This window comes from Microcebus murinus, chromosome 7 (assembly GCF_040939455.1).
Source record: "Microcebus murinus isolate Inina chromosome 7, M.murinus_Inina_mat1.0, whole genome shotgun sequence".
NCBI lineage: Eukaryota > Metazoa > Chordata > Mammalia > Primates > Cheirogaleidae > Microcebus > Microcebus murinus.
Window position 1 is genome coordinate 106,892,416 of NC_134110.1, and position 12,102 is coordinate 106,904,517.

Consider the following 12,102-nt stretch of genomic DNA (forward strand, 5'->3'; position numbering starts at 1 on the left):
TTATAGTGAGAGGGACAGACTTACTTAAACTAGGATGAAAAGGGGTGTTGTCATCAGATGTAAGCAAAAAGAAAGTTTCAGGTGGGGGAAAGACTGAAATATTTGTGAGAATTTAAACTTTACTTTCTTCAAAGTAGATATCAAGTATTAAATTTGTGAACTTTTACCCTAAGTCATTATTTTATTGTTAAACTTAAATTTTGTTGGCTTGGAAACATTGGTGAAAGTTGTGTGACAGATTTCATTCACTGTGTCTGGGTTTTGTTACATCCTTAATACATATGGAGAGTTCATGAAGAAAGAGTCAACATTTTGGAAGATTTTTATATAAATCTTGGTAATAACAAGTATGTTTTAGAGATAAAAACTATAAACTAGTTAACCTTTATAGCTTAGGCTTTTGAAATTCACATTATGTAAGGAGTATTGCTATTTGTGTAGTTCCCCAAAAATATATCACTTAAAAAAAAAGAATAGGCTGAGCGCAGTGGCTCACGCCTGTGATCCTAGCACTCTGGGAGGCTGAGGCAGGAGGATCACTCGAGGTCAGGAGTTCGAGACCAGTCTGAGCAAGAGGGAGACCCATCTCTACTAAAAATAGAAAGAAATTAGCCAAACAACTAAAAATATATAGAAAAAATTAGCCGAGCAAGGTGGCACATGCCTGTGGTCCCAGCTGCTCGGGAAGCTGAGGCAGAAGGATTGATTGAGCCCATGAGTTTGAGGTTGCTGTGAGCTAGGCTGACACCACGCCACTCTAGCCAGGGCAACACAGTAAGATCCTGTCTCAAAGAAAAAAAAAAAAGGAATATATCTCTGATAGTAAATATCTTTGTAGCACTTTTATTTCCCTTTTTGAATTAATTCTGTTAATTAATTGAAAAGATTTATGTTTGTTTTAAATTAATAAAAGAGATTACTGTGTTTTAAGCAAAGGATTTGCATGTTGATAAATATGTATACTCTAGGTCATTTGACAGTAGGGAAAAACAGAAAGTAAGAAAAATTAGATGATAAATGAAATTTATCATTTTAAAGACTACAGTTTTTAGTAACTTTTTAATACATGAAACTTCTAGAACAGTTGCATTAACAGTAAGAAGAACTCCTATGTACTCTACCCAGATTCACCAGTTATTAAGATTTTGTATCATTTATGTTGTTATTGCATGTACTTTCTATATATTGTGTGATTATATGTGTGTGTATATATATTTATGCATGGCATTTTTTCCCAACCCGTTGTGAATAAGCTGCAGGCGTCATGAGACTTACACTTGCATACTTCATTGTGTATTTAATAAGAGTGGGGACATTGTTTTACATAACCACAGTGTCATTATCAAAATCAGGAAAAATAATATGGACACATTCTCTTATCGTCTACAGTACATATGCAGATTTTTCAGTTGTCCCATTGATTTCTTTTTTAGCTATGTTTTTCCAGGTCCAGAATCCAATCTAGGATCATGCTTTACATTTAGTTGTCATACTCTTCAGCCTCCTCTAATGTGGGATAGTTCTTCAGTCTTTCTTAGTTCTCATGACCTTCATATTTGTGAAGGTTACAGGCCAGTTATTTTGTAGAATGTCCTTCAGTGTGGGTTCCAGTGATGTTTCTTCATGATGAGATTCTGATTATGCCGTTTTGGCAGAAACGCTCAGACTGATGCTGGGTGCTCTTCAGGGCACTTCATGGCAGGTGGTTCTGTTGCCAGTCATGCCCATTCTGACCATGTATGTCAGCATGTATCTGCACTATCTTCTTGTAATTATAAGGTTATTTTTTTCCCCTCTCTGTGAATTAGTAATTTCAGGCCCTGTCCCTCTCTACCTGAAGTGATCAGTCCTGAGGCGTTAGGTGGTGCAGAGGAAGGTGGGCTCTGGAAAGGGGAGGGCCATGGTGCTCTCAAGGATTGTGAAGAGTGCGTCCCCCAAGGGGCAACCTGGTGGGTCAGAGCCAAAGCAGGGTAGAACACCCATGTGTTGGGACAGCCATGTTGGGTGGGGGCCCAGGCAGGATGAAGAGGGCGATAGAGTAGTCTTTCGGCTGCATATTGGGGATTGCACAAATAAATAAATACACTGAGGATAATGAAAGCTGGGTTTCTCATTATCAGAGGGAGCTACAAGTCCAGAAAGAACTGGAATGAAGCCTATGAAGTTGGAATGGAAGTGGATGTGTCAGTGTGAACTCACTGTCTTCCCTCTCTCTGCCCCCTCATTACGTATATGCATACTTATATGGATGCCTATAAATAAGCATAGAAATAGACACGAGACTGTGCTTTTGTGTAACACATGTGTCTATATTCTAGTTCTGTCCCCTAAAGGCCTTCCTGGGAGTGTGGTACCTTAATACTAATGAGCAAACCTGGTGCCCAGGTTGTGGCTTCCAAATGTCATTTTCCATTAAAAGGAACCTGGACTTCTTGGTTCAAGCCTGAGACTGGAAATATATACCATAAATCTAGAATGTTGTGTTTTGGGGAGCACCCTCAAAACAAGGAATTACTTAAAGAATAGTGGGGGAAATGTCACAGGCAATGTTGGGGATAATTTGAGCATCAAAATAAATAATTCTAGAAACAGATTGTAGTCCATTAAATAGGAAGCAGTGAGCATGTATGGATATAAATAAGTATTGATAAAATGAGTAATTTGAAAGTTTCTTAATGTTTTCTATTGCTGTTTAATAAGTTACCAAAAATTCAGCCTAAAATAGCATCCGTTTATTATTTTATAGTTCTGTTGGTCAGAAGTCCAGGTGGGTCTGTTGGGTGCCCTTCTCAGGGTCTCCTAAGGCTGAAACGGGCATGTTGGCCAGGCCAAGCTCTTATTAGCTGGAAACTCTGGTAAGAATCTATCTCCAGGCTCATTCGGGTTGTTGGCAGGATTCAGTTCCACAGAGTTGGAGGCCTGAGGTTCCTGTTTCCTTGCTGACTGTTGGCTGGGGGTGATGCTCAGCTCCTAGAGGCCCCTCTGGATCCTTGCATGTCGCCTCTGAACTTTCACAGCCAGCCACAGAACTTTGAATCCTGTCTCTTTGACTTCTACCAGACACAGAAAACTGCTTTGAAAGGGGCTTGTGTGATTAGATTAGGCCCATCTGGATAATCTCCCTTTGTCATTAACATGCAGTTATAAAATTCTGCCTGCCAGCTGGGTGCAATAGCTCAACACCTGTAATCTTAGCACTCTGGGAGGCTGAGGCTGGAGGATCGCTTGGGCTCTGGAGTTCGAGATAATCCTGAGCAAGAGCAAGACCCCGTCTCTACTAAAAATAGAAAAAATTAGCTGGGCATGGTAGTGCATGCCTGTAGTCCTAGCTACTTGGGAGGCTGAGGCATGAGGATCCCGTTTGAGCCCAGGAGTTTGAGGTTGCTGTAGGCTAGACGGATGCCACAACACTCTAGCCTGGACAGCAGAGCAAGACTCAACAACAACAACAAAATTCTGCCTGCCATATATGGTTTTAAAGTACCTCACCCACAACACATATTAATCACAAGGGTGAAAATAGTGACTTTACAGTGGAGATGGCTTGGCCAGCATTGGGACCTGTGGGCCGCATGCCTCCTGACATGGCTTGCTGAGCAGAATGCAGCACCACTCTGCACCTCTCCTACCAAAGACACACAGCCTGCATCTGCTTTCTCAGACTATGAAGGCAACAATAAAGCTCAGAAATTCTTCTAGTAAGACCCTGAATCTTTGCTATCTTGGCATATTACATGGAAAGTAAAGAGTGACTTTTCATAGTGTAGGCCTTGATCAGTAAACTGAAGAAACAAACCTTTCAAGATTGGCTTTGCTGAAAACTTAGCTCATTTCATAGCTGCTTTTCAGGCTCAGGTATTCACTTTCTAAGCTTGGTCCTTTTATTATATCCTTTCACATTCTGGAGCAAACTGAACCAACTTTATTTATTTATTTATTTCCAGTATAAAATCTATTTTTATTTATTTATTTATTTATTTATTTATTTATTTATCTATTTATTTATTTATTTATTTTTTCCAGCATGTTATAGGGATACAAATGTTAAGGTTATGTATCTTGCCCATCCCCCCTTCCCCCTCGAGTCAGAGCTTCAAGCGTGACCATCCCCCAGAGGGTGCACATCTCACTCATGTACGTATATACCCGTCCCCTCCTCCCCCTGAACCAACTTTAAAACTGCAGTTCTCTCAGGCAGTATGTGAGATCAAAACTATTTTCATGGGAATACTGAGATATTATTCATATTAACAGTTCCAAATAAATCATTAAGTCTTTAAAAGCATTGTTTCTCCTTCCAGTATGGAAACTACTGTTAATACTAGTTCTGACCCATAAAGCAAAGATCCGTGGGGTAAGTCCCAATTGTGGAAAGAGGTCCAGACACCAAAAAGCCTTAGACTACTGCTTTACAAGGAGCTACTCTCTTTTCGTAAAACTCAAAAGCACACACATGATTGTGGTTCTGCACTACTGTTTCTAGTATAGCTGCAGCTGCTCCTTACCTGTGTAACTTGTGATATGGTTTGGATATTTGGCTCCTCCAAGTTACCCACCCTATTTCTTTATAGCAGTGCAGAACAGACTAATACAACTTACTACCAAACTGACTTCTGTTTCATTAGGAAAACTGGGGTGGATAGTTGGGAACTGCCTGCTACACACCAGCAGCTTATCAGACTCTTGGAACTCACATGGTGTCACCTTCTGCAGCCACCTCCAGGGGACAGCAAGCATAGACTCATTGACATGACCCAGAGCTCCAGCCTCTGATCGCCTGTAGAAACAAGGAGCAAAAGCATATAAACTTATAAATTATGCCTTGTGACCAATATTTCAGTATTTTTTTTACTTAGAAGTTATCGAGGTGACTGATTAACTAACTTAGTCCAAAGTTTCAAATTACCTAAAGATCTTAGAAATGATCTTTCAGCTGACATGCTACAAAACATGTATGGGGAAATAGGAAGTTTGTCCAAATAAATAATGATTCAGTCTAGTTGAACATAAACTTACTACATTTTTCATAATCTTAAAAGTTGTGTAGGACTCTCTGGAATGTTGAAAGTTCTGGAAGTGGATGGTGGAGATGGTTATACAACATTGTGAATGTAATTAATCCATTCAATTAAAATGGCTTAAAAATGGCTAAAGAGTACTTGTTATGTTTGTTATCTCACAATTTAAAAAATGTTATGAAAAGTAATGTTAGCTTATTTGCTTAGTAAGCCTGAATGACTATAGGAAAAACAAACCCAAGTATTATAGAATAAAATGTATGTTTGTATTGTACTTTAATACAAATAGATAAGACATGTTTTTTATTTTTACTTGATCTTAGCCAAGAAGCAATAAAACTAAAATTATTAAACTTGTCTACTTACCAAAGATGTGCCTTAATTATGTGAATATGGATTCCTGAATTGGTTCTGAGTTACTTTCTATAAGATTTGCGTAGCATAGTTAAAGCATTATAGGTAGAATTTCTTTATTTTCAGAGAATTTTAGGAATATTCATTTAAATATTTGTATAAATCAGAAGAGAGCTCCTTTAAGAGACTTTATAATCTAATTTATCAATACCCTGCAAATATAGGAGAACACTATACACAAAAATGAGAGGTACAGGCTTTTCTCAATTACAGACACAAAACACACACACAGAGCTTATAGTTTTATTTCTGCAATTTGAGCCAAAAGCTGAGCGACACAAACACTGAGCAGTCCGGCAATCAGAGAGCTGTTTTTCCCAGTGTACTCAAAATTATTATTTGAGCTCAAAAAGAACAAAAGACTAAAAACCAGATTCACTTACCATCTCTGGCCCATCAGAGAGTAGACCTTAGTCTAACATCTGCTGGTAGAAGGTCACCAAATGGACCGCAAAATCATAGGAAGGAAAATTGCTGAGAGAAGCAGAGGGAAGGTCACACTGCTGTCAGGACTCATTCTGGAGCCAGGAGAAGGCGTGTGGGGATACACACGCTGAGCAGCCCTCCAGCAGTACAGCTTGCCTGGTCTGCACTGGGCATCTCCAGACTGTTGAAAAGTTGCTTGATGTTAATAGCTGTAAAATTATGACTACTCAGATATAAAATGATCATATGTCACAGATTTTAATTCAGCAGTTAATACGGGAAGTAGTATGAGTTACAGCTGGTTCCCATAACCTGCATCTGATCATGAGAAAACATCAGACAAACGCAAATGGAGGGACAGTGTTTAAAATTACTGGCATATAATTTTTTCAATGTCCAAATTGTGAAATTCAAGGAAGTACCAAGGAATGGCTTCTATCTAAATGAGGCTAAAGAGACTAGTCAGTGAAATTTTTTTTTTTTTTTTTTTGAGACAGAGTCTCGCTTTGTTTTCCAGGCTAGAGTGAGTGCCGTGGCGTCAGCCTAGCTCACAGCAACCTCAAACTCCTGGGCTCAAGCGATCCTCCTGCCTCAGCCTCCCGAGTAGCTGGGACTACAGGCATGCGCCACCATGCCCGGCTAATTTTTTTTATATATATATTAGTTGGCCAATTAATTTCTTTCTATTTATAGTAGAGACGGGGTCTCGCTCTTGCTCAGGCTGGTTTTGAACTCCTGACCTTGAGCAATCCACCCGCCTCGGCCTCCCAAGAGCTAGGATTACAGGCATGAGCCACAGCGCCCGGCCTAGTCAGTGAAATTTAATGTGTAGTTCTAAACCAAAGGAATGAATGTCCAGACTGTCTCAGTGTCCTCGTGTGGACAGTTGCATGGCTGTTGCATGGCTGTTACATGGGAGAGCGTCCTGTTGTGAGAAATACACACTGAAGCGCTGGGGTGTGGGCGTCAGGTTGGTGACTCACCTGCAGTGCTTCAGGAAAAAAGTCTTTGCAGTAAACTTCCAAATTTCCTATAAATTTATGATTGCTTCCAAAAAAGTAACTTATAGGGGGCTATTTTAAGACTGTAAATATTCTTGTTTTTGAGTTTTCACTAACTATAATACTCTTAGTATCCAGTGACAATTCCTCCTGAATCAGTTAATACTGTGATAGTTGCAAACTGATGATTTTTCTACCTCCATCATTTCTTCCATCCTAGTTGGCATTCTATAAAAAATAATGTTCCCTTTCTCTTTGTTTATCTATATTATTAGGGACTTGAGGATTCTTTTTTTTTTCAGTGGGTCTACTTTTACCATCATGATTGATTTTAATGCTCAGATTGTCCTAGATGTGGCTTGTGTATAAGGTGTGGGAGCTGGCTCCTGCACCACTGGTGACTCGGGCTCTCCTCCAAAGTGCGAGTGTGTCTAAGCCTAGGGTTCACACCCTTCCCTGAGGAGCCCTCCTACTTTGGCAGACAATGATGTTTAAGAACAAGACAACCACTATTAATATTTTGTGTTCTAGAAACTTAATTTTTAAAATCATATTTAAAATTAGGATTTTAATGTTTCTATTTGACAGTATAATGTGTTCTCCCTGATATCTATCAAATAATGGATGAATGCTATTTAAGATTGATTTTTTGTTTATTATTGATAGATGAGACCAAGAATAACTGTGAAGTGTCAGCACTTTCTCGGGCTGCCCAGAAGGGATTTAATAAAATTGTGTTAAAGCATCTGAAAAGGACAAAGAACATCTCATCAGTAAGAAATCCTTTGTGTTTTCTTTAACTTAAATAATGCACACAAAGATCAGATTCTAACACTTGGGAAAAGTAAAAATCTTCATTTAAAATGTTAGTTATTTTTGCATATAGATTAAGAGTACAATATAGAAATAATTTCAGTATATTTTTAGCAATGAAAATATAAACTGTGTTAACTATTTGGTTTATTGTCTTAATCTTTTTTTCCTGTTTGTAAGCTTCCCTTAAATGTATTTAATGCAGCTGTCCCTGTTGACCAGTTTCAGTGTGGGCAGGGGAAAGGTGGAGCTCAGGTGGAAATGATGCCAGCGATGGGGGAGTGGCTGTAAAATACAGATGAAACTTTGGGACAGTTTTTCCGTGGCAGTGGGGTGGGGGTGTGGTGCAGAGAGGTGGGCACGGAGCTTAGACAGTGATGTACAGTCGGGTTCTTAACAGACCACAGACTAGTACTGGGCCCCAGGGTTGAGGATTGCAGATTTAGTGGATAATAAAAGGTAAAATGGTTCATATTCAATAAGCAAATCAGAACACTGATATCATGGATATGTAAGACTTTGTTTACTGATTAGGTCTTTCTTAAATATATCATTTTATTGATTTTAACTCATGTCAGATTTTTTTTGGTGATGATTTCTTGAGACCAATTTTTTTTGAGATGAGCCATCTGATTGAATAGGGAAAAATGCTGTAAATAAGAAAATTAAGTTAGAATAGGGAAAACACCTATTTGAGTATGAAGTAAAAATTAAAATTTGAAAAACATTTACTGTCTAAAACTGGTAATACAAACTCAGGATAAATTCTTTCCACCTCCTTGTTTTTGTCAGCTTTTGTTTTTTTTTTTTTTTTTTTTTTTTTTTTCAGCAAAGTTTTTGGACTGAATTTGTCAGCTTTTGATTGAGAGAATTGAATGAAACTAGAAATGGTTGTCTGAAATTATCTTATTATTTCATCACACATAACTTTAGCAGGATAAAATTGCTTGAGCATATCTCTAGTTTTACAAATAAAATTTCTTTATGGATGGATATCCAGTGCCTATTCCCTGGGCTCACGGTGCTCTAAGTGTGGGCTGGGGGGCTTTAGGGTGCAAGGCCAGAGTTATCTTTACCCTGAGGGCATTTTCATCACAGTGTCATGATGGGAACACTGTGGGTCCTTAGCTTGGCTGGACCCTGAGCACAGGTGTTCTTCATAGTCCGTGTGCGGAGGCATCGTGTAGAGTGACAGCTGTCTAGAGGAAAGACGCTGTCTAGAGCTGTGATGCTTTGACCTGGGAGCTGAAGTAGCCACTTTTTTCATGGATACCATGTTTACTTGAAATAACGACTGACAGGCGTACTGGTTGCTCATACTTGGGTTTGGCAGACATTTTCTCTAAAACGAACAGAGTGAGCCTGCCACTTCAAGGAAAACATCTAAAACATCCATTGCGAATGATAAAATTCAGGCTCTTAAGCAAAAATTAAAATTTTGGAAAATTGATAGCTCTCAATACTTAAAAGATTTTTCTGATGATATTGGTGGTAATATTCACAAATGTAATTCTTTTGCATACACAATGAAAAATGTCAACATTTGGAAGATCTGCATAATCCATTGAACCAATATTTTCAGATGAGCAATACATGATGTTGCCAAATGCATGGGTAAAAAATCCATTCAAAGTGCAAGATAAGTGGATTTTAACATGGTAGAGTATATAAAGTTCATTGATAAGATTTCAGATTTCACATTGTAACTAACCTTTAAGAAACTGCCACTGGTTCAGTTTTGGTGTGATATCAAGGAAGAATAGCCACAGTTATCTAAAAAGACTATTTAAATGCTCTTCTCTCTTCCAACTACACGTCTGTGTGAGGCCCAAACCCCATGCCTATCTACCAGTGAGCCAGGCTATAAAGGATCTGCACTGATGAGAAACAGGGCCACTTGTCTGAGGGTTTTGGTTTGGAAAATATAGTTACTTTTTATAAAATTATGTCATTTGTTAACATGTAATGGTAAAGTATTTTTAAATAAATTAATGACTTTATGTAATTTTTAAGTTTTAATTTCTAACAAGATTAATATTGATAAATGTAACTCACATAAATAAAAGCTCTTTGGGGGTCCTTGATATTTCTTTTTCTTTTTCTTTTTTTTTGAGACAAAACCTTCCTCTGTTGTCTAGGCTAGAGTGCCATGGTATCAGCCTAGCTCACAGCAACCTCAAATTCCTGGGCTGAAGTGATCCTCCTGCCTCAGCCTCCCGAGTGGCTGGAACTACAGGCACAAGCCACGACGCCGGGCTACTTTTTCCACTTTTAGTAGAGATGGGGTCTGGCTCTTGCTCAGGCTGGTCTTGAACTCCTTAGCTCAAGTGTTTCTCCCATCTTAGCCTCCCAGAGTGCTAGGATTACAGGTGTGTGCCACTGTGCCTGGCCTCTTGATACTTCCTAAGAGTATAAAAGGTCCTGCCAACAAGTTTGGAACCACTGGCCTAGGAAATGGACATCTAACTACAAACTTGGAAGAGATGGGACTTTCCTGAATTTGCAGTAAAATTAAGACTACTGTATAGGATATAATTAACCACTAGCAGACAGTCACAGTAGAGAGGGTGGTACAGTTTTTCTTCCTTCTCTTCTCTTTAAGTTTTAACCCATTTGTAATTACATTTATACAATTGTTCAAATTTGCAGAATGAAGCACTATCCTTAGAAGAAATAAGAATTAGAGTAGTACAAATGCTTGGATCTCTAGGAGGACAAATAAACAAAAATCTCGTGACAGGTAACCTTAACTTTAAAATAAATTGATCGCTGTAGATATATTTGTACTTTCATTTTCTATTCTGATAGTTTACCCCATATGTGATTTATATATTTTCAAATAAGATTATAAAGAGTATTTTGCCTAATGAAATGCTTGGACTGTATCCATGCAATTGGAATGATTCAGTATACCATCAGAAAAAATGTTGTAGCTTGATGTATTACTCATGTTTTCCATTTTGAAACAGAACCTAATTTGACACTCATTTCTACACTTGATCTTAGCCAAAAGGCCGAGAAGTGATAACACTCATTAAGTTAATCTTTTTAAAATCTAATATTCTTAATATCTGTATATTTTTAGATTGGTTTTATGAGAATTACTATTTTTTATTAGTAAAAATTCATCTGTATTTTTACTTTTGAAATTTGATGTTAAATATACTAGTGACTTTTGGTTATTTAAGAAGTTAGAGCTTGTATTTGAAAAGTGTTTGAAACAGGAGATTTTTAATAAAAATATTGCTCATTTACTATTTTTCCACAACATATCGTAAGTAACTCTCAGTGAGTTTGGATATTAAACATTTGAGTCTGCTAGACTTGCTTAAAAATGTTTTTATTTTAGATTAAATTCATAAAATAGTGTTTTAGTGATTTCTAATGTTATAAGCAAAGAAAAAAAGGAAGGTGAATGAGTGCTTCTCTTAAAATTATAAAAGCACTCTGGTTTAATGAGAGGTACAATAATTAGAAAGATTTTGAGTGTTCAAATACTTTTATTAATTTCTTTTTTAACAGCTGCATCCTCAGATGAAATGATGAAGAAATGTGTGGCCTGGGACAGAGAGAAGAGGCTCAGCTTTGCCGTGCCCTTCAGAGAGATGAAGCCTGTCATTTACCTGGATGTGTTCTTGCCTCGGGTCACAGAATTAGCACTCTCAGCCAGTGACAGACAAACTAAAGTACTCTTATTTTTCATTTCACTCATTATTTGAAGTCTATTGCTTTTAAAATGTATATCGGTTAGGAAATAGATAACATATTTCAGCCACTCCAATATCATTAATTTTTTATTTTCTGTAATATAGTAATTAGAAAACTGATTTATTAGAAGTAGGTGTTATTGATAAATGGAAGTTAGGCATAAATTATCTTAATAGATAATAGCTTGGCAAAGCATTAATATACCAAAAGCTCTTCATAATAGAAAGTGTAGTATTAATACAGATGGCATTTAAAAGTCATATGTGGTCTGTGCTGAATTATCCCCTTAATCCTGGCAGATGAGAAACAAATAATGTCAAATTTTAATGCAGGCCTATCTCAGAGATATTTTGGGTTCTGTTCCAGACCACAATAATAAAGCAAATATCAAAATAAAGCAAGTCATACAAGTGTTTTAGTTTTCCAGTGCATATAAATGTTATGTTTACACTGTACTATAGTCTATTAAATGTGTAGTAGCATCATGTCTAAAAAAATGTACATACCTTAATTAAAAAATATTTTATTGCTAAAAATGTGCTAAATAAATGAGCACATGGTGTTGGGAAATGGTCCTTATAGACTTGCTCGGTGCAGATTTGCCAGCAAAGCTTTAATTTGTTAAAAAAACACATTATCTCTGAAGTCCAATAAAGCAAAGCTAGTAAAACAAGGCATATCTGTATTAATTTGTAAATTTTTATAGTGCTTCAGAAATATTT

The 12,102-nt window shown here is 37.4% G+C and overlaps 1 protein-coding gene across 4 annotated transcripts in view; it reads left to right on the top strand.

Moving 5' to 3' along the window:
- PRKDC (protein kinase, DNA-activated, catalytic subunit) overlaps positions 1-12,102 on the top strand; it is a 159,173-nt gene that overhangs the window by 24,881 nt on the left and 122,190 nt on the right. For all 4 annotated transcript variants that reach the window (XM_012790025.2, XM_012790027.2, XM_076005322.1 and 1 more), the window contains 3 exons: positions 7,526-7,632; positions 10,322-10,412; positions 11,195-11,358. In XM_012790025.2, the coding sequence (XP_012645479.2) occupies positions 7,526-7,632; positions 10,322-10,412; positions 11,195-11,358 (362 nt within the window). The remainder of the gene's footprint in view (positions 1-7,525; positions 7,633-10,321; positions 10,413-11,194; positions 11,359-12,102) is intronic.